At 36.8% G+C, this 23,880-nt stretch overlaps 1 protein-coding gene across 2 annotated transcripts in view; it reads right to left on the bottom strand.

Annotated features, from left to right (window-relative positions):
• Positions 1 to 23,050, bottom strand: part of GOLPH3L (golgi phosphoprotein 3 like) — a 75,962-nt gene extending 52,912 nt beyond the window's left edge. Inside the window, exons 1-3 of one of the 2 annotated variants that reach the window (XM_037826070.1) lie at positions 22,853 to 23,050; positions 22,268 to 22,405; positions 20,865 to 21,059 (exon numbers count right to left, since the gene is read on the bottom strand). In XM_037826070.1, the coding sequence (XP_037681998.1) occupies positions 20,865 to 21,047 (183 nt within the window). In that variant the 5' untranslated portion in view covers positions 21,048 to 21,059; positions 22,268 to 22,405; positions 22,853 to 23,050. The remainder of the gene's footprint in view (positions 1 to 20,864; positions 21,060 to 22,267; positions 22,406 to 22,852) is intronic. The other variant, XM_037826071.1, reaches the window with a different exon arrangement.
• Between the last annotated feature and the right edge of the window lie 830 nt (positions 23,051 to 23,880).

Raw genomic sequence — 23,880 nt, 5'->3', positions numbered from 1 at the left:
AGTTTCAGTGGCTGAGGGATTTTAAATGGAGTCGAGAGGTCATTCTGGAGGTAACTCCTATGCATTATATAGATACCCCTTTTTAGTGTTTGGTTTATTCAAATAGTTAGAAGGAAATATCTGAAACTGCTGAACTGCAATCCAGTATCCTTGATTCTTGAAGATGATCGTATAACTATATAGCTTACATGGTGTGACCATGTGATTGTGAAAACCTTGTGGCTCACACTGCCTTTATCCAGTGTATGGACAAATGAGCAGAAAAATGGAGACAAAAAGTAAATGAATAATGGGGGGAACGAGGGGTATGGGATGTTTTGGGTGTTCTTTTCTATTTTGATTCTTATTTTTATTTTTTTGGAGTAATAAAAATGTTCAAAAATTGTGGCATTGAATGCACAACTATATGATAATACTGTGAACAACTGTACACTTTGGATAACTGTATGATATGTGAATATATTTCAATAAAATTGCATAAAAAAACAACAAAAAAACCCTCCTGCTTTATTATTTAGGTGCACCAGAAATTAAGAGACTGGGTTGGGTGTGTGCACCTCTTCACAACAGTTCTGCTGCAGGTCTCTTGTTTCCTGGGGCCCTTTTGTATGCATGCACTCACCAGCTCCTTAGGTTCTGCCCTTGGGTCTATGTGGCCTTGGGTCCCTGTGCCGTAATGTGCATGGGGTTCTAACTTGCTGCTGTGAGTGGCTCTGTGGTCAGTGACTATGGCAAGAGGTACCTGGACTAGAGTGATGCTGCTGTGTGATTCTTAAGCTGCATGGAACCCAATGAAGGGGAGGGGTCTGGACTGGCAGGTCCAAGTTGCAGATCTCCAACTTTATTTTTGTTGATTTTTTTTTCTTTGATTCAGCACTTGTGGAGTCCTTCTCCAATGTCTATTATCCTCTACAGTTCCAAGCAAGTGGGATTTGTTCTTTTATTAGTTGTTTCTGAGGGGAGCTTTTTCCAGGGGATGTATTACAATGCTATTTTGATGACATCACCAGAAGGAATTTTATTGTGTTCTCTTGAAGCCTTTTCTATATGCCCAATTCCAAAGCCCTTCATATTACATATAATATCAAGGTGTATCAAAAATTATACCAGCAGGACTAATTTTATTTCTTTTTCCCTCCTAAAAAATTATTCTAAGAAGAGTTAATGTACTGTTTTGAAAAGAATGACTTCCAGAATTTGATCTAAATTCCTATTTTTTTTATTTTTACAGAAAAATTTTAGTATATTTTAAATGTGTACATTTAACAAATTCATCTTTAACAGGCACAGAGCACAATGACTGTATGGATAACCTCACCCAGGAATCAAGCCAAAAGCCATGAGCCCTGCCAGTTGGACCTCCTGACACACCTGTGCAAGGCCCTGGCAGTTGTGTCCTTGCTTCCTTCCTTGATCACTACACTGATTAAACAAGTATCTTTTCCTTTTTTTTAAGTAGCTGGTATTTTTTTTTAATTCATTTTATTGAGATATATTCACATACCACGCAGTCATACAAAAGAAATCTTACATTTGATTGTTCACCGTACCATTACGTAGTTGTACATTCATTACCAAAATCAATCCCCGACACCCTCATTACCACACACACAAAAATAACCAGAATAATAATTAAAGTGAAAAGGAGGAACTAAAGTAAAAAAGAATACTGGGTGCCCTTGTCTGTCTATTTGTTTGTTTGTTTCCTTCCCCCACCTTTCCACCCATCCATCCACAAACTAGACAAACGGGATAAACTCCTATTTTACAAATCATTGTGGGTCATCCTAACTCCAGTTCATATCTCTATGACTACACAACCCATGGAGACATTTCATAAAAGTATATAAGCTATGAAAAGCTCACTCTGCTTAATCACATTGGGCTATAAGGAACTGTGACCTAGATGTTATTCTGTTTTAACAGGTGCTTTCAGTGTGAATGGGAAGGGCAGATTATAAAACTACATAAGTGTACAAAAATTCTCAGTGAACTAAGTGAAAATTATATTTTTTCAAGCTTATTCAAGAAGTTGGGTGGAAAAGATGCCAAGCTGGTTAGAATAAACAGTTTATAAGCTTTCTCAAGTCCTCTAGCTGAGTCTGTATTTTTTCCTTAAAATAAAGCCATTACCCAAAGTTCAGAAAACAAAAACATCATGGTAATGCCTTGTTAGTGAAATGGAAATGCCAAAATAAAATAAAGTAACTGCTGAGGTTTGAAACTTTCTATATAGGTTTTAACTCTTATTCTGGTTCAGTAAAAATATTTTTAGTTTTTTCTTCTAAAAAATGTAAAAGTGATTTCAGCACCAAAAATAGTAATCTGTTTACTTATGAGGAAAAGGAATTTTCATTGCTATACACTGTCCAAAGAGAACTGAAGAAAAGAGATGGCTGAACAGGGGGAGCAAAAATCTGACAACATGCCTAGGGCTCTAAATCCATCTACCCACAATTCCTCAAATGATTTAAAATTAATTTAAAAACAATTAAAGGCAATGATCGAGAGGCGGGGCAAGATGGCAGACTGGTGAGCTGTATATTTTAGTTACTCCTCCAGGAAAGTAGGTAGAAAGCCAGGAACTGCGTGGACTGGACACCACAGAGCAACCTGACTATGGGCATACTTCATACAACACTCATGAAAACGTGGAACTGCTGAGATCAGCGAAATCTGTAAGTTTTTGTGGCCAGGGGACCCGCGCCCCTCCCTGCCAGGCTCAGTCCCGTGGGAGGAGGGGCTGTCAGCTCCGGGAAGGAGAAGGGAGAACTGCAGTGGCAGCCCTTATCGGAAAATCATTCTGCTGATCCAAACTCCAACCATAGATAGACGGACACCAGACACCAGAGAATCTGAGAGCAGCCAGCCCAGCAGAGAGGAGACAGGCATAGAAAAAAAAACAACACGAAAAACTCCAGAATAAAAGCGGAGGATTTTTGGAGTTCTGGTGAACATAGAAAGGGGAAGGGCAGAGCCCAGGCCCGAGCTCAGGCCCTGAGGCGCATATGCAAATCCCGAAGAAAAGCTGATCTCTCTGCCCTGTGGACCTTTCCTTAATGGCCCTGGTTGCTTTGTCTCTTAGCATTTCAATAACCCATTAGATCTCTGAGGAGGGCCCTTTTTTTTTTTTTTTTTTTTTTTAATCCTTTTTTCTTTTTCTAAAACAATTACTCTAAGAAGCCCAATACAGAAAGCTTCAAAGACTTGCAGTTTGGGCAGGTCAAGTCAAGAGCAGAACTAGGAGAGCTCTGAGACAAAACGCAATAATCCAGTGGCTGAGAAAATTCACTAAACACCACAACTTCCCAAGAAAAGGGGGGTGTCCGCTCACAGCCATCATCCTGGTGGACAGGAAACACTCCTGCCCATCGCCAGCCCCATAGCCCAGAGCTGCCCCAGACAACCCAGTGTGATGGAAGTGCTTCAAATAACAGGCACACACCACAAAACTGGGCGTGGACATTAGCCTTCCCTTCAACCTCAGCTGATTGTCCCAGAGTTGGGAAGGTAGAGCAGTGTGAATTAACAAAGCCCCATTCAGCCATCATTTCAGCAGACTGGGAGCCTCCCTACACAGCCCAGCAGCCCAGAACTGCCCTGGGGGGACGGCACTCACCTGTGACATAGCACAGTCATCCCTCAACAGAGGACCCAGGGTGCACGGCCTGGAAGAGGGGCCCACTTGCAAGTCTCAGGAGCCATACGCCAATACCAAGGACTTGTGGGTCAGTGGCAGAGACAAACTGTGGCAGGACTGAACTGAAGGATTAGACTATTGCAGCAGCTTTAAAACTCTAGGATCACCAGGGAGATTTGATTGTTAGAGCCACCCCCCCCCCGACTGCCCAGAAACACGCCCCATATACAGGGCAGGCAACACCAACTACACACGCAAGCTTGGTACACCAATTGGACCCCACAAGACTCACTCCCCCACTCACCAAAAAGGCTAAGCAGGGGAGAACTGGCTTGTGGAGAACAGGTGGCTCGTGGACGCCACCTGCTGGTTAGTTAGAGAAAGTGTACTCCACGAAGCTGTAGATCTGATAAATTAGAGATAAGGACTTCAATTGGTCTACAAATCCTAAAAGAACCCTATCAAGTTCAGCAAATGCCACGAGGCCAAAAACAACAGAAAATTATAAAGCATATGAAAAATCCAGACGATATGGATAACCCAAGCCCAAGCACCCAAATCAAAAGATCAGAAGAGACACAGCACCTAGAGCAGCTACTCAAAGAACTAAAGATGAACAATGAGACCATAGTACGGGAGACAAAGGAAATCAAGAAGACCCTAGAAGAGCATAAAGAAGACATTGCAAGACTAAATAAAAAAATGGATGATCTTATGGAAATTAAAGAAACTGTTGACCAAATTAAAAAGATTCTGGACACTCATAGTACAAGACTAGAGGAAGTTGAACAACGAATCAGTGACCTGGAAGATGACAGAATGGAAAATGAAAGCATAAAAGAAAGAATGGGGAAAAAAATTGAAAAAAATCGAAATGGACCTCAGGGATATGATAGATAATATGAAACGTCCAAATATAAGACTCATTGGTGTCCCAGAAGGGGAAGAAAAGGGTAAAGGTCTAGGAAGAGTATTCAAAGAAATTGTTGGGGAAAACTTCCCAAATCTTCTAAACAACATAAATACACAAATCATAAATGCTCAGCAAACCCCAAATAGAATAAATCCAAATAAACCCACTCCGAGACATATACTGATCACACTGTCAAACACAGAAGAGAAGGAGCAAGTTCTGAAAGCAGCAAGAGAAAAGCAATTCACCACATACAAAGGAAACAGCATAAGACTAAGTAGTGACTACTCAGCAGCCACCATGGAGGCAAGAAGGCAGTGGCATGATATATTTAAAATTCTGAGTGAGAAAAATTTCCAGCCAAGAATACTTTATCCAGCAAAGCTCTCCTTCAAATTTGAGGGAGAGCTTAAATTTTTCACAGACAAACAAATGCTGAGAGAATTTGCTAACAAGAGACCTGCCCTACTGGAGATACTAAAGGGAGCCCTACAGACAGAGAAACAAAGACAGGACAGAGAGACTTGGAGAAAGGTTCAGTACTAAAGAGATTCGGTATGGGTACAATAAAGGATATTAATAGAGAGAGGGGAAAAATATGACAAACATAAACCAAAGGATAAGATGGCTGATTCAAGAAATGCCTTCACGGTTATAACGTTGAATGTAAATGGATTAAACTCCCCAATTAAAAGATATAGATTCGCAGAATGGATCAAAAAAAATGAACCATCAATATGTTGCATACAAGAGACTCATCTTAGACACAGGGACACAAAGAAACTGAAAGTGAAAGGATGGAAAAAAATATTTCATGCAAGCTACAGCCAAAAGAAAGCAGGTGTAGCAATATTAATCTCAGATAAAATAGACTTCAAATGCAGGGATGTTTTGAGAGACAAAGAAGGCCACTACATACTAATAAAAGGGGCAATTCAGCAAGAAGAAATAACAATCGTAAATGTCTATGCACCCAATCAAGGTGCCACAAAATACATGAGAGAAACACTGGCAAAACTAAAGGAAGCAATTGATGTTTCCACAATAATTGTGGGAGACTTCAACACACCACTCTCTCCTATAGATAGATCAACCAGACAGAAGACCAATAAGGAAATTGAAAACCTAAACAATCTGATAAATGAATTAGATTTAACAGACATATACAGGACATTACATCCCAAATCACCAGGATACACATACTTTTCTAGTGCTCACGGAACTTTCTCCAGAATAGATCATATGCTGGGACATAAAACAAGCCTCAATACATTTAAAAAGATTGAAATTATTCAAAGCACATTCTCTGACCACAATGGAATACAATTAGAAGTCAATAACCATCAGAGACTTAGAAAATTCACAAATACCTGGAGGTTAAACAACACACTCCTAAACAATCAGTGGGTTAAAGAAGAAATAGCAAGAGAAATTGCTAAATATATAGAGACAAATGAAAATGAGAACACAACATACCAAAACCTATGGGATGCAGCAAAAGCAGTGCTAAGGGGGAAATTTATAGCACTAAACGCATATATTAAAAAGGAAGAAAGAGCCAAAATCAAAGAACTAATGGATCAACTGAAGAAGCTAGGAAATGAACAGCAAACCAATCCTAAACGAAGTACAAGAAAAGAAATAACAAGGATTAAAGCAGAAATAAATGACATAGAGAACAAAAAAACAATAGAGAGGATAAATATCACCAAAAGTTGGTTCTTTGAGAAGATCAACAAGATTGACAAGCCCCTAGCTAGACTGACAAAATCAAAAAGAGAGAAGACCCATATAAACAAAATAATGAATGAAAAAGGTGACATAACTGCAGATCCTGAAGAAATTAAAAAAATTATAAGAGGATATATGAACAACTGTATGGCAACAAACTGGATAATGTAGAGGAAATGGACAATTTCCTGGAAACATATGAACAACCTAGACTGACCAGAGAAGAAACAGAAGACCTCAACCAACCCATCACAAGCAAAGAGATCCAATCAGTCATCAAAAAGCTTCCCACAAATAAATGCCCAGGGCCAGATGGCTTCACAGGGGAATTCTACCAAACTTTCCAGAAAGAACTGACACCAATCTTACTCAAACTCTTTCAAAACATTGAAGAAAATGGAACACTACCTAACTCATTTTATGAAGCTAACATCAATCTAATACCAAAACCAGGCAAAGATGTTACAAAAAAGGAAAACTACCGGCCAATCTCCCTAATGAATATAGATGCAAAAATCCTCAACAAAATACTCGCAAATCGAATCCAAAGACACATTAAAAAAATCATACACCATGACCAAGTGGGGTTTATTCCAGGCATGCAAGGATGGTTCAACATAAGAAAATCAATCAATGTATTACAACACATTAACAAGTCAAAAGGGAAAAATCAATTGATCATCTCAATAGATGCTGAAAAAGCATTTGACAAAATCCAACATCCCTTTTTGATAAAAACACTTCAAAAGGTAGGAATTGAAGGAAACTTCCTCAACATGATAAAGAGCATATATGAAAAACCCACAGCCAGCATAGTACTCAATGGTGAGAGACTGAAAGCCTTCCCTCTAAGATCAGGAACAAGACAAGGATGCCCGCTGTCACCACTGTTATTCAACATTGTGCTGGAAGTGCTAGCCAGGGAAATCCAGCAAGACAAAGAAATAAAAGGCATCCAAATTGGAAAAGAAGAAGTAAAACTATCATTGTTTGCAGATGATATGATCTTATATCTAGAAAACCCTGAGAAATCGACGATACAGCTACTAGAGCTAATAAACAAATTTAGCAAAGTAGCGGGATACAAGGTTAATGCACATAAGTCAGTAATGTTTCTATATGCTAGAAATGAACAAACTGAAGAGACACTCAAGAAAAAGATACCATTTTCAATAGCAACTAAAAAAATCAAGTACCTAGGAATAAACTTAACCAAAGATGTAAAAGACCTATACAAAGAAAACTACATAACTCTACTAAAAGAAATAGAAGGGGACCTTAAAAGATGGAAAAATATTCCATGTTCATGGATAGGAAGACTAAATGTCATTAAGATGTCAATTCTACCCAAACTCATCTACAGATTCAATGCAATCCCAATCAAAATTCCAACAACCTACTTTGCAGACTTGGAAAAGCTAGTTATCAAATTTATATGGAAAGGGAAGATGCCTCGAATTGCTAAAGACACTCTAAAAAAGAAAAACGAAGTGGGAGGACTTACACTCCCTGACTTTGAAGCTTATTATAAAGCCATAGTTGCCAAAACAGCATGGTACTGGTACAAAGATAGACATATAGATCAATGGAATCGAATTGAGAATTCGGAGATAGACCCTCAGATCTATGGCCGACTGATCTTTGATAAGGCCCCCAAAGTCACTGAACTGAGTCATAATGGTCTTTTCAACAAATGGGGCTGGGAGAGTTGGATATCCATATCCAAAAGAATGAAAGAGGACCCCTACCTCACCCCCTACACAAAAATTAACTCAAAATGGACCAAAGATCTCAATATAAAAGAAAGTACCATAAAACTCCTAGAAGATAATGTAGGAAAACATCTTCAAGACCTTGTATTAGGCGGCCACTTCCTAGACTTTACACCCAAAGCACAAGCAACAAAAGAGAAAATAGATAAATGGGAACTCCTCAAGCTTAGAAATTTCTGCACCTCAAAGGAATTTCTCAAAAAGGTAAAGAGGCAGCCAACTCAATGGGAAAAAATTTTTGGAAACCATGTATCTGACAAAAGACTGATATCTTGCATATATAAAGAAATCCTACAACTCAATGACAATAGTACAGTCGGTCCAATTATAAAATGGGCAAAAGATATGAAAAGATAGTTCTCTGAAGAGGAAATACAAATGGCCAAGAAACACATGAAAAAATGTTCAGCTTCACTAGCTATTAGAGAGATGCAAATTAAGACCACAATGAGACACCATCTAACACCGGTTAGAATGGCTGCCATTAAACAAACAGGAAACTACAAATGCTGGAGGGGATGTGGAGAAATTGGAACTCTTATTCACTGTTGGTGGGACTGTATAATGGTTCAGCCACTCTGGAAGTCAGTCTGGCAGTTCCCTAGAAAACTAGATATAGAGTTACCATTCGATCCAGCGATTGCACTTCTCGGTATATACCCGGAAGATCGGAAAGCAGTGACACGAACAGATATCTGCACGCCAATGTTCATAGCAGCATTATTCACAATTGCCAAGAGATGGAAACAACCCAAATGTCCTTCAACAGATGAGTGGATAAATAAAATGTGGTATATACACACGATGGAATACTACGCGGCAGTAAGAAGGAACGATCTGGTGAAACATATGACAACATGGATGAACCTTGAAGACATAATGCTGAGCGAAATAAGCCAGGCACAAAAATAGAAATATTATATGCTACCACTAATGTGAACTTTGAAAAATGTAAAACAAATGGTTTATAATGTAGAATGTAGGGGAACTAGCAATAGAGAGCAATTAAGGAAGGGGGAACAATAATCCAAGAAGAACAGATAAGCTATTTAACGTTCTGGGGACCCAAGAAGAACAGATAAGCTATTTAACCTTCTGGGGATGCCCAGGAATGACTATGGTCTGTTAATTTCTGATGGATATAGTAGGAGCAAGTTCACAGAAATTGTGCCATATTAGGTAACTTTCTTGGGGTAAAGTAGCAACATGTTGGAAGTTAAGCAGTTATCTTAGGTTAGTTGTCTTTTTCTTACTCCCTTGTTGTGGTCTCTCTGAAATGTTCTTTTATTGTATGTTTGTTTTCTTTTTAACTTTTTTTCATACAGTTGATTTAAAAAAGAAGGGAAAGTTAAAAAAAAAAAAAAAGAAAAACAAGGAAAAAAAAAGATGTAGTGCCCCCTTGAGGAGCCTGTGGAGAATGCAGGGGTATTCGCCTACCCCACCTCCATGGTTGCTAACATGACCACAGACATAGGGGACTGGTGGTTTGATGGGTTGAGCCCTCTACCACAGGTTTTACCCTTGGGAAGACAGTTGCTGCAAAGGAGAGGCTAGGCCTCCCTATGGTTGTGCCTAAGAGCCTCCTCCCGAATGCCTCTTTGTTGCTCAGATGTGGCCCTGTCTCTCTAGCTAAGCCAACTTGAAAGGTGAAATCACTGCCCTCCCCCCTACGTGGGATCAGACACCCAGGGGAGTGAATCTCCCTGGCAACGAGGAATATGACTCCCGGGGAGGAATGTAGACCTGGCATCGTGGGACGGAGAACATCTTCTTGACCAAAAGGGGGATGTGAAAGGAAATGAAATAAGCTTCAGTGGCAGAGAGATTCCAAAAGGAGCCGAGAGGTCACTCTGGTGGGCACTCTTATGCACACTTTAGACAACCCTTTTTAGGTTCTAAAGAATTGGGGTAGCTGGTGGTGGATACCTGAAACTATCAAACTACAACCCAGAACCCATGAATCTTGAAGACAGTTGTATAAAAATGTAGCTTATGAGGGATGACAATGGGATTGGGAAAGCCATAAGGACCACACTCCACTTTGTCTAGTTTATGGATGGATGAGTAGAAAAATAGGGGAAGGAAACAAACAGACAAAGGTACCCAGTGTTCTTTTTTACTTCAATTGCTCTTTTTCACTCTAATTATTATTCTTGTTATTTTTGTGTGTGTGCTAATGAAGGTGTCAGGGATTGATTTGGGTGATGAATGTACCACTATGTAATGGTACTGTAAAGAATCGAAAGTACGATTTGTTTTGTATGACTGCGTGGTATGTGAATATATCTCAATAAAATGAAGATTAAAAAAAAAAATAAAGGCAATTATCGTATGTTCAGGTCTCAGAAAGGAAAACTAGCTAAGTGTAGATGATGTAACTTTTGTTTTCAAATGGCTCCTTCCTTGATTACAAAAGTGACATATATACATTGCAGAAAATTTGCAGGGGAAATTTTTTTTTAAGTAAAATAAAACTCATCCATAAATTCCATCCTTCTGTTATCACTTGGGTGTCTGTAAATCCAGATTTTTCTCTATACATAAAATACATATATCTTCACCTCTGCCCCTGAATTTTTCCATTCACTTCTCCCCCACCCCTAATTCTGGGGCTTTCCTTCATAGGACAAGTTTGTGTGAATTATGGAACAGAATGAATTATGTTGTAAACATTCATAAAATATTAGGGATTCAGATGTGGAAAAACTGTGAGAGTGCTCATGTCTTCATCTTTCCTAACAGGGAGTCAATGGATATTGTCTAAAATTGAATCAAGTGGTTAAGAAAACACGACCCCAACATTTTTTTCTTTCTAACACTTTGAAGCAAACACAAAGTAGAGAGATTATGAACCTCTATGTATTCATCACCTAGCTTCAACAATTGTGAATATAATCTTCTTTCATCTGTAATTCCCACCCCATGACCAGATTATTTTAATATAAATCCCAGCCATTGTTTCATTCCATCCATAAAATACATCCATAAAGTATTGGGGAGTATACAATATTCTCCCCAATATATAAGGATTCTTTTAATGCAATACCAGTATCACAACTAAAAAAATTAACCAGAATTCTTTAATATAATTATATATTCAGTTAGCTTTCTAATTCGATCATTTTCTAATAAATATCTTTTTATAGTGGTATTGTGAATCAGGAGCCAAACAAGGTCCACACATTGCCTTATGTTTTTTGTAAGCTCTTTTCTTAACCTTAGTGGTACCTTTTAGGAAATAATATCTTGTGATGAAGAAAAGCAATATTTGGTTTAAGCTCAACTTCGTTTCTACGTCAAATTTATTATATTTTTAAAAAATGGGATAAATCATGCATGTGTTATTTTAAAGTAAACTGTAATCAATGTAATTTACTGATATTGAACGTAAGAAAATGAAAGGAAGCAGAACTGAAAGAATTACTGAACTTCAACATTTATCACAAAAGACACATCCTAAAAGATTCCTCTCTAAGGTTAAGAAACAAGATTATGAAAAATATTAATAGATTAGGGTCATTTTTAAACTAAATGTTTCAACTTTATACTCTGATTCCCTGAAATGAAAAAGTTGGTACTCTCCCACACTTTCTCCCATCTTCACTCCCTTCCCTCCTAATTTTTTAATTATAATTTTTATATTAAGACTTATAATAAGATGTGTATTTTGTACTATAAGTACAATTCACCTAACCTGTTTTATCCTATCTGAATGTATACATAGAGAGCTGATGCTGGCTGCATGAGAGTTCTTTATAATATGCTTTATACAATTTTGAAAAAAGGGAATGTTTTAGAAGGAAAAAAATGATGTCTAATGATATCCACTAATATTAGTGATAGTTATTTCTGGGAAGTGAGTTTTCTATCCATTTAAGTTTGCTCACTATACTTCTATTGCTTAAATTATCAGGAGCATATACTATATTTATACTTTTTTTTTCCTTAAAACAGGAAAAAGAATATGTTTGTAAGAACCTATGCAATATCAAGTCCTGCATCATTCCTTTAAGTCTTTCTCATGACTTATAATGAAAACAGCTTCTAACAACAAAAGATCATGGTACTGGGCAAGACTTAACTGCCACATAAAGCATAATTAGTGTTATTAGATGTCTACACAGAATGGGCAGTGGTGGTATATCTCCAAAATTCTACTTGACTATCCCCAAGCACTACCCAAAATAGTAATATATGGAGGCTCAGGAAAAAAGAACATACTTTTCTCACTATTCTACTAAACAGAAATTCTAGAGTACCACTGAAGATGATACCCAAGAGATTAAGTCTTCTGGGGAGACACTTAAGTTCCTCATATACCCCCAAATTTAACTATACACATCCACAAGTCTGAACTCAAAAGTTTATTATTTAAAGTTAGAGAGACGGCTAGAAATAAAATTGATTTTTATTTAACCTGATCAGATTAATTTTAAAGCTGGACAACACCATAGAGATTACTCAGCTCTTTATTTTACAAAGGGGGAAACAAAATCCAGAGAATTAGGGGGTTTCAATAGGATGCTTCTGCAGAAGTTTAGATTAGAGTTAGTTAAGTTAAAGAAGCAAAAGTGTGAATGGAAAGGAGGGCCCAACGGAAAGACTGCAAAACTAAGTGCAAGAAACCTTTCATATATTCTCCAAGTCTGAAGTTGTCACCACTACACAGAGAGGTATATAAAAACAAAATACATTAAACTATTTCCCTTTCATCATACTTCATACATCATGCTAAAATTCCTAGAAGCCACATAGAAGTAATTCAGATATCAAGTGGGTTTCAATGTCCCAGATTATATCTTAGAGTAAAGTAGAGTTATTTTGAGGTATGGTACAACATCCAAGTAAGAAAATAGTGAATAATTTTATTGACTTTATTCTTTCTTACGTGGGAGGTCTGGAACCAATCCTCAATTTCTCTAAGGTATGCCTGTAACTAGAAGTGGGACTGCTGGGTCATATGATAGTTCTAAGACACGTACTTTTTTAACCTCAGGATAAAGGGAATATGATATAGAAGGAAAAAACCTTACCTTAAGAATCAGTTTGAATGTGAATTTCATTACTTGTTGGCCAAGTAACCATTTAATTTTGACTCCCATAAGAAGATGACAATAATGCCCCACATTATGAAGCATGAGAATTTGCAAAATGTTTTGTTTGTTATACAAACATAAAATATGAAGGAGACAAAAGAGATGAAATGGCTCACAGAAAGTTTACACACTCTGAGGTTACACCCCAAAGCCCAAATTTAAGTGGGTAAGTTTTGTCTCAACATCAATACCAGATATTTTAGAAGAGAATGGTGGGGAGGTGGTGGGGGTAGTGTGGCTAGAGAGAGGCTCTTAATAAAATAGCTTAAACTATATTTTTCTGCTGTTAAAATAAGACTCTGGTCTCATAGTTTATTTCCTTTTATACCTATAGTAATTTGGGGTTTCATGGCTCGGTCTAGTAAAAAACAAAGCAAAACTTTTTTTTTTTAATAGTCTATGTTAAAATAAAAAAAAAAACTTCACAAACAAGTCCTTCAAACACACTTGTCCCATTCACAGTGGCAATAACTACTGACAATAGATTTATTGTTCTTTATGCGCAATCAGGAAACTAAATGGCAAGACCAGGTAGTGACCTAAATTATACTTTTAATCTAACAATAAAATGTTTTAGGACTGATACACTTTTGGAGAAAAGCAATTTTCTTCATCTATAGGCACTCATTGATAAGTTGTGTTCTGACTTATTTTGACTGATAGTCAGATAATGAAATATTTTATCATCAGGAACTGAATTAAATTGCTACATGCAACAACATGGATGAATCTCACAAACATACTGAACAAAAGCATAACAGTATTATTCCAATAACATAAAGTTTACAAACAGGCAGAATTAAAATATATTGTTTAGGAATATATACACGTTAAAATTACAGGGAGGTGGGGCAGCATGCGATTAGGGAAGGGCACAAGGGGAGGCCTCTAGGGTGCTGATAATGTTGTATTGATGGTGGTTATATGAGTGCTTCCTTTATAAATTATTTGTTAAACTGTACACGTGTACTCTGTATACCTTTCTGGGTATAGTTCACAGTTTTTTAAAAGTTAAAAATACAATAAAGCACATAACTGGGTGTCCATCTCTGTTTGATACTTAAGTTTCAAAACATTTAAAAGAAATGGGATGCTTTCAAATATCTGTGATTATTCTAGTTGGAAATCACTGAAATTATCACAAACATCCAGCTGATACTCTGCTTAGAAAATTTCTTTACAAACTATATCTTGCTCATCTTCAGAATTCAGGTTAAAGAGTTATCATCTCCCATAAGTCCTTCCCTGTATCTCTTCTCCTTCTCACTTTCACTACCCTTTCCCAACACGTATCTGAGTTAGGTGCCTTTTCTCTTTGCTCTTTCAGTACCCAGAACATAGTTATACATATACCACACTGTAGTGCAACAGTCTGTTGACTTTTATGGTCCTACTGCAACTTCTCAAACAACCCCCAAGTCACTAGACTATAATAAGCCTAAAGCAGAGACTACTGTCTTTGTTCTCCTTCTGTATCCAGCACTAGACATACACAAGGCATTCAATAATTTTTTTGTGAACAAATGAATGAAAATGTATTTCCATAATTCAATGAACAAAACTTTTGCCAGTTTTTAACACCAATGACATGAGAAATCTGATGAAAAGCTTTTATTTCACTATCCATAGTAAGTTTTGAATGAATGGTATTACTAAGAGAAAGCTTTGCAAGCTAGGGAGGAGGGTTAAAAAGCACTATTCACAATCTGAAATGGTGAGAGGTTTATCTCCAAAAGACAAAAGCATTAATAGGTTTACTCCTCTTAATCATTAAGGTTAACTTAATGATTTAACAATAATTTAATGATTTAACAATAAAGTTTCTAATAAATGAGAGGTTTTAAATAGATTAGCAATTCAATTAAAGTATTAATGTCCATGAGTCAATAATATCTACAAGAAAACTCTAAACTAAGGCTATAATGACAAACAGGATCTTGATTTCAACAGGAAATCTATTTTACTTTGGTCAGATTGGTGCTCAAGTTTAAATTTCTCAGTGTTATTGAACTGAGATAACATCTAATTTTAAATGTGCTTGAAAGGTTAAACTTCAACATTTATTTAAGTTTCTTGATTGTTTCAGAAGACAATGAAGATTAATATTTTAAAACAAAGTCTTGGCAGCTACTCCTCAGAAGAATCCTGAGAAAGGGATGACCATAAGCTTTCACAGGTGATTTGAATATTTGGTCTACTGCCACGCCTTTCTAAGTGTACAATTCTTTGAATATCAATCTTTTTACATTGTTTTCTAACATAGTTTTTGAAATAGATGTAATTTCTAAAAAAGTATTGGGCTCAAAACACAGGACCTTATGGAAATCTTCAGCAAAAGCAACTTCAGGACTTTGGAATATAAAGCTTAACATTTAGGACTTTTTGGTCATGCTAAAAACCTTAAACCAAACAATGAATGATATATACACCAGTTTATATACTCACAAAGAATACAAAATAAAACATCAGAAAGTTTTTAATCTGGACAAAAAAAATTAAATGTGCTTTTACTGTTTTCATTAGGCTAATCCTCTCTTTTACTTAAACAAAGAGTTCACAAGTCTCTGCCTGTCAATTTTGAATCCCAATGCTCTCCAAAACCACCTACCTACCCTCAGTCATACTGGTCTACTCATTCATCTCCCAAACTCATCAAGCTCTTTATATCTTTGCTCACTTGGGTTACCTTATCCAGAATGTGTTCCCTTCTCTCCATTTATATGTTACTCCCACCTATCCTTAAAAGTTTAAGTTTTACTGCCTTCTATTCTTCCCCTGATGATCTCTTCTCTCTCTAAGAAATTCCCATGGTTTTTTTTGCTGGTTTGAAGCTGTTATGTACCCTAGAAAAGGCCATGTTCTTTTAATCCATTCCTGTGGGGGCAGACCTATTATGGATGGGACCTTTTGATTAGGTTGTTTCAATTGAGATGTGATCCATTCAATTCAAGGTGGGTCTTAATCCTTTACTGGAGTCCTTTATGAGAGAATAAAAGACAGAAAAGGTTCAGAGAGAGAAACAACCATAGAGGCTTAGAGGAAAGCCCCCAGAGGAGCCGAGAGAGCCACTTAAGCCAGGAGCTGAAAGCAACGAAGCCCACGAGAGAAGGACCAGCAGACACAGGGCTTGTGCCTTGCTATCTGACAGAAGAACCTTGGATTCCAGCAGCCCTTCTTCAGAGAAAGGCTGTTGATGCCTTAACTGGGACATTTTCATGGCCTTAGAACCGTAAATTTGTAAACTATTAAAACCCCATTGTAAAAGCCAATCCATTTCTGGTATATTGTATTCCAGCAGCTTTAGCAGACTGAAACAACCTTATTACTGTAACATGCAATAACTTGCTTTTTAAAATTATTTATTTTAAAAAGATATTTTATATTGTGAAATATAATACACACACAGAAAAGTGTCCAAAACAAAAATGAACAGCTCAATGAATTACCTCAAAGTGAACATCCATGAAATTCCTTCCAGGTTCATAAACAGAAAACTATTAGGACCCAGACCTCATGTTCCTTCTTAATCACTAACTTCCCACTGTCCTCCGCCATACCTCCCCAAAGGTAACCACTAGTCTAACAATTAGGGTAATCTTTCCCTTACTTTTCTTTGTAGTTTCACTACTAGGTACGCAACCCCAAACACCACAGTTTAGTCTTTTGAATTTTATATAATTGGAATCATATGGCACATATTCTTTTGTGTCCAGTTCCCCTTACTGAACATATGCAAGAAGTGTGGTTTGTGTAAAAATGTCCATTGTTCACTGTATATAGAAAATATATTTGTAGTCATTTAAATAAATACACAATTCATTTTTATCCATTCTGCTGTTAGTGGACATTTGGGTAAGTTAACTTTTAAAAAGTATGTATGTCTTGGCTCCCAGCTAGAATGCAAATTTCTTGAGGGTCGGGACAATATATTATACTGTTTTATATTCACCTCAGTATTTGGCATAATATTAAGCACACAATGGATGTCCTCAATCACACTAACTATTGATGAAACAAATCTACTAGTAGTGAGATGAGGAGAAAATAAGTAGAGTTGTAAATCAATTTAATATTTTTGGAGATAGGTAACTGGCATTTTAAATACTACTACTATTTAAATAAATCAGAAAGTTTAACCTCTCCTATTCATTTACATCTAAGGATTTATCATTTCATTTCTTGTTCTTCCTGAGTCAACTGAAAGCTAAAAATTTAATTTATCAATGATCTTCAAAAATAAAATTAGAGAAATTCAAAAGGAAATCAGTTGTTATCTACCCCATCTTTGTATAGTATCTCACCAATATTTGTTGAGTACCCACTACAGTTATAGCTCATAATAAGCTCCCTTTTTTTAACTTCTATTTCCTGAAGTTTATATTAACTATTGTAAATTTAGAAACATATGAAGTCAAGTCCAAAGGCAATTTCTCTACAGAAAAGAAGCAAAAATTCTAGCGTCCAAAAAAAAAAAAAAAATTCTAGTGTCTAGGGTCACAGGAAATCAGTCATTCATTCTCATTCAAACCAAATAGTTTTTTGTTCTACTATGCTCTTTAACAGTCAGTGAATATTTCCTAGGCCCTGTGTAAACATCTCAAAACAATACTTAAAACTAGTCCTTAGTCTACTTTGACATTTTCTTGGAAAGTTAGTTTTGCTCTTCCATTTATTTGCCTTTTATAAAATGGGAGCCTCATCAACTTTCTCAGAAAACAGGAAGATATTCTTCCAGGCCAGATTTTCTGACATATCTGTGTCTTGGCCAAATACATGGCATGTCTCTGATATTAGTTAATAATACATAGGCTACAACAGGTCTTGTAAGTTGTTCAAGTTGGTAATTTGACATGACAAAAACAGGGAAGGGAAAATAGTAAGGAAAGTAAAATGCAAAGTCTAAGAAAGAAGGGTATTTCCAAGGTGAGGAATCAAAGTACAAAAGAAGAGAGGTTATTAGATGTATGTAGCCAATTCATTTCTATCTAAGGACAATGAGCAAAGCCAAATTTAGCATTTTTTTAAAATATAAAGCAACATTTTTGTTTTATGTAAGTTTTCAAAACTGATGGGAAAAGTAAATAACAAACCCTTTTTTGTGTATTTACTAAAGATTTTCTTGGAAAGGAAGCAGATTGTTTCAAATAGTACATTAAGGTACCCTATAATCTCATCATAGGGGAGGAAAGTGATAGGAAAGACAATCAGTTAACTTACAAATAAAGGATAAAGTATACCACTAGTAGAAAAGACAAAAGAATACTTGATTATATATCACTAGACTTGTTATCTGAAGACTAATTCTACTAAAAAACAAATTTTATTAAGAAGGGAAAATTTAGAAAGAGAAAGCTGAAATCAATTTAAAAACATTTTCTAAAAATAATCTCATCAATTGTTTAAAACTTCTAAAGGTCCACAGAAAAGAATAAACAATTATTTCTGCTATATTATAAGAAACCGAGTCAAGAATTATAGGCTAATCTTTGCATCAGGCAGAGAGCGCCCCTGCATGGCCTGGCAGCCCGGGGCTTCCCTTGAGGGACGATGCGCACTAGTGACGTAGCACAGCCTTCCCTCAGCAGAGGTCCTGGAAGATCACAGCTGAGAAGGGGGGCCCACTCAGAAAACTCAGGGATGCTACATCAATGCCAGTGGTTTGTGGGTCAGCGACAGAGAAAATCTGGGGCAAAACTGAAATGAAGGCTTAGACTCTTGCAACTGCCTTGAATCTCCAGGAACACCTGGGAGGTTTGAATATTAAAGCTGCCCTGCCTCCCTGACCACCCAGACACACGCCCCATGTTCAGGGCAGACAGCTCCAACAACAAACCCAAACTGAGTTCACCAACTTAACCCCACAAAAATCATTTCCCCACACACCACAGAGACAAAGTTGGGGAGAACTGACTTGGGGGGTATAGGTGACTCGCAGACGCCATCTGCTGGTTAGTTGGAGAAAGTGTACACCACCAACTTGTATTTCTGAAAAATTAGATTGGTATTTTTTTTACAACTTGAAAGAACCCTATCAAGCAAAGCAAATGCCAAGAGGCCAAAAATAACAGAAAATCTTAATGCATTTGATAAAACCAGATGATATGGAGAACCCGATCCCAAACACCCAAATCAAAATATCAGAAGAGACACAGTACTTGGCACAATTAATCAAACAATCACAATCAAGGAACGAAAACTTGGCACAGGATATAAAAGACATGAAGAAGACCATAGAACAGGATAAAAGGGACATAAAGAAGACCCTAGAAGAGCATAAAGAAGACATTGCAAGAGTAAATAAAAAAATAGAAGATCTTACGGAAATAAAAGAAACTCTTGGCCAAATTAAAAAGACTCTGGATACTCAAAATACAAGATTAGAGGAAGCTGAACAACAACTCAGTGTCCTAGAGGTCCACAGAACAGAAAATGAAAGAACAAAAGAAAGAATGGAGAAAAAAATAAAAAAAATCAAAAAGCATCTCAGGGATACGATAGATAAAATAAAACGTCCAAATCTAAGACTCATTGGTGTCCCAGAAGGGGAAGAGAAGGGTAAAGGTCTAGAAAGCGTATTCAAACAAATTGTTGGGGAGAACTTCCCCAACCTTCTACACAATATAAATACACAAAGCATAAATGCCCAGCGAACTCCAAACAGAATAAATCCAAATAAACCCACTCCAAGACATATTCTGATCAGACTGTCAAATACTGAAGAGAAGGAGCAAGTTCTGAAAGCAGCAAGAGAAAAGCAATTCACCACATACAAAGGAAACAACATAAGACTAAGTTGTGACTACTCAGCAGCCACCATGGAGGCGAGAAGGCAGTGGCATGACATATTTAAAACTCTGAGAGAGAAAAATTTCCAACCAAGAATACTTTATCCAGCAAAACTCTCCTTCAAATGTGAGGGAGAGCTTAAATTTTTCACAGACAAACGCTGAGAAAGTTTGCCAATAAAAGACCTGCCCTACTTGAGATATTAAAGGGAGCCCTACCGACAGAGAAACAAAGAAAGGAGAAAGAGATATAGAGAATTTTAACAGACATATATAGAACCTTACATCCCAAATCACCAGGGCACTCATTTTTCTCTAGTGATCACAGATCTTTCTCCAGAATGGACCATATGCTGGGACATAAAACAAGCCTCAATAAATTTAAACAAAAACAAAAACAAAATTGAACATATTCAAAGCACAATCTCTGACCACAACGGAATACAAATAGAGGTCAATAATTTTTGAATTGTAACTCCACTATTTACTTCCTACATGATATAAAAAGAAAAAAGAAAAAAAGAAAAAAAAAAGAAACCTACTGAACATTTATTTTTGTAAGACAATCACACTTGTTCCTTGTCCTCCTTAAAACACTTTTCTCCTCCAAAGCTCAAGAACACTTCAATGTGTGAATTATTTCACCATCAACTCTACTTAGGAAACTGCAAATACAAAAACTTTACACTGTATTATCCTCTTTTGTATCCCCAAATTTTGGGTAATTTTGTAATTAAACTTCACCACAAGTCATTTACACTTCTGGTTTTACCTTTCAAGTTACCCCCTCAAACTCTTTTATCCAAATGGTTAGAACACAATTCTGAGGCAATTTAGTATTAATGAAAGTATTCTGTCAGATTGCTTCCCCCAAAAATTCTAATATTTAAGTCTTTGAAGATAGTCTGGCAAATCCAACTGCATTACCTCTTTATCTTTTAGTCCCAGGAGCAATACTTCTTCCATAAGTGTCAGACGGATATCCTTAGAGTCTCCAGAGTCCTCGTTGTCTGTAGTTCTCTCTTGATTAGTGTCTTCCTCACTTTCCACCTTCTTTTCAGAGTTCTTGCTTACCTCAGTGCGACGGGCCCGATGAGTTAAAGTGGTCATTCTCACCTGTTTCTGGAGGGTGTGGTGAAAGAATATATACATGTGCTTATGTACATAAACACATGGATATTCATACATGTAACACTAAAAATATATACAAATAAGAAATACATACAAACTTAAACAGAGAAAGAAAGGAGGGAGTAATGACCAGAAAAGTTGAGTGAGTAACACAATTTCTTTTCCAAAGCTTTGACTCCATAGATGGCACAGACCAAATCAGTAATTCTGAAGTACAACAGAAGTGATAATCTTTTAAATTTATTTCTTGTGCAAAATCTATAACCCAGGAATGAATGTCCACCACTGTGACTCTTTCACAAAATGAACAACAAAGTTAAATAAGATGGCAGAGCAAAAACTTGTGAGCCTCCAAACCCAAAATGTATACAATGTATATATAATTTTTATAAACATTCACTATACATTATACATTATAAAACATACACAAAAAATAGAAAGCAAAAGAGGAGAAAAACTAAGTAGAAATAAATGTTCTGATATTTTCTTGCCATACCCTCATGACTCATTTCACGCACTCACTTTAGAGATCACTGATCTACAGAATAGCACTCAAAAGACCATGTGTGGTAATTCCATATAGCCAGTAAACTCTGCATCTCTAGTCTTACTTATACCTGCCATCAGGTAAGCAAGAGTGTGAAAAGATTAGCAAACCCCTTCTCAATTACAAAAATAAAATAAAATAAAATAAAAATCAAAGCATATGCCCTTTTATACCATGTACTAGCTTTTAAAAAAATTTAATCAAAAGAAACTGCATAAATCATCAGTGATAGAGTTTAAAGTTAGCATTCTTTTAGATAAATCTAAATGTCAGTTTTTAAGGTGATATACAATAAATAATTTTAATCAGCAATTATTTTAAAGAAAATCTTTTTCAAGATCAGGAGAACAGCATTCAAAATCCTGTGTGTCTGGGCCCCATTCTACATTCTGGCAATTCTTCCCATTACTCCTAATTATGTACTATTGTCAAAACATTTCTCAAACATTCCCTATCCTTTCAGCTTCTGCTTCTTTGTTCATGCTGGGATTCTCTCCTGTTTCTCTCCCTCTCTAAATTCTACCCATTCTTCAAAGGCCTACTGAAAATCCTCTCTAAAGCCTGAAGTAAATCTCCTCTATTACCATATGTCCCACAGCCAAAATTGGTCTCTCCTTCAGCTTTACTTTCACAGAACTTTATTTATACTTACTTCCTTTAAAGAATTTATTATAGTCTTTCTGTTGAAAAGGCTGTATGTCAACTGTAAACTTCTTGAGGGCAGGGATTATTGTCTTCTTGGGTTTTTATATTCTCCACAGCAACTAGCACAATGTCTTTAACGTTGTAACTGCTCAATAAATATATATTGATTAAAATGAATACTCTGAAATGCATGTAAACATTTAAAATAGAAATACGAATGAAGTAACTTACAAAAGATCCTTTGTACAGGATCCATTTCAAATGTAATTCTTGATGGGAGGCAGGAGGAGTGAAGGAGGAAGAGACCATGAAATACATGCTACCTGGCACCGTGAATAGGGAATATTTCCTATCCCAATACAAGATACTTAAAACCTTCGTGGGAGAAAAGGGCGGGGAGAGGGAGTCTTTCTTTGAGAAATTAATTTCCCCTAGACATTTACTAGTTGAAAATCATATTTGAAAAAACAAATGGCAAAAAAAGCCCCACAAAAACGGAAAACCTTCCTCTCCCCATGAAATAAAATACTTGGAGGCTTTTTTTTTCTTTTTTCTTTGGTCCGTTAGGAAATGTATTTTCCCCATTGCTTACCTGATATAACTCCTGGGTTACGGACGGACGTAGGCTGAAGCTTGCGCTCTATTTTAGGGGGACACCTGCCCCCTCCACCCCCGTCCTAGTAGGTGAAAAACTTCTCAACCACGCAGAGAGCACAAACTTCCTGATCCTTCGATGTAGAGAAGGAATAACACATCAGCTTCCTCAGGATCACTAGGCAACCTAACCTGGTGTTTCTTCATTGGGCCAATCAGAAACCGCCAAGGTTGAGTCCAGCCAATCGGAGTTTACAAGGGGAGGCTCTCCGGCTATTGTGTTGCGATCCAGACAAACACCACCAAAAGGAGGCAGGTTTGGGTTCAACCTGACAGCTGGTCAATCCAATGAAGGAACCTTGGTGGGAGAGAGGAAACAGGACTGCGCGCCCCACCCGATTAAACCGGCCAATCAAAGCGTTCAATGAGCCAGCACAGGCTGCCGATATACAAAGGTTTCTGTTGGTCAATCTCGGTGTAGCAGGTGTGTTACTGTAGCAGTGTATACTGGGACAATTAGGTGTTATGCGTTAGGATCCAAGCAATAAAGTTAGATATGAATAAACATTTTTAAATTGGTTGTTTCTGACTGTTGATCTCTGACTGGCCTGTTCCAGAAAAACCTGATCTGGGTCTGTTTGTGGACGTTTATTTAGTTTACATTAAACAGTATAGGAACATTTTTGCCATCGCATATATACCAACACTGTTTGTAGTCCTTGTTACTGGCAAATCCATGGATAATGTATAGGTTTTTAGAATATGACTGCTGAAACTGCAGGTGGCAGACAGACCACGTTTTAAGTCTTCCTTTTCTAAAGCAAAGGAAACAAAGCTGCAACAAGGTCCCAGGTTTCTTATTAAAAGCTCAATATTTTTCACACCACCACTCAAAAGTTCTAGGAAGCCTGCCCAACTTTTGTAAAGTAGTATCTACTAAAATGATCTAAAAATTTAGTGCCTAAACATTTTTTGTTAATTAAATAAAAATTAGAAGCCATGAAAGATTCTACATGCTGAAAAATA

This window comes from Choloepus didactylus, chromosome 2 (genome assembly GCF_015220235.1).
Source record: "Choloepus didactylus isolate mChoDid1 chromosome 2, mChoDid1.pri, whole genome shotgun sequence".
Taxonomy (NCBI): Eukaryota; Metazoa; Chordata; class Mammalia; order Pilosa; family Megalonychidae; genus Choloepus; species Choloepus didactylus.
The sequence above is the reverse complement of the archived record's forward strand: the minus strand, read 5'-3'. Positions and strand labels throughout refer to the sequence as shown.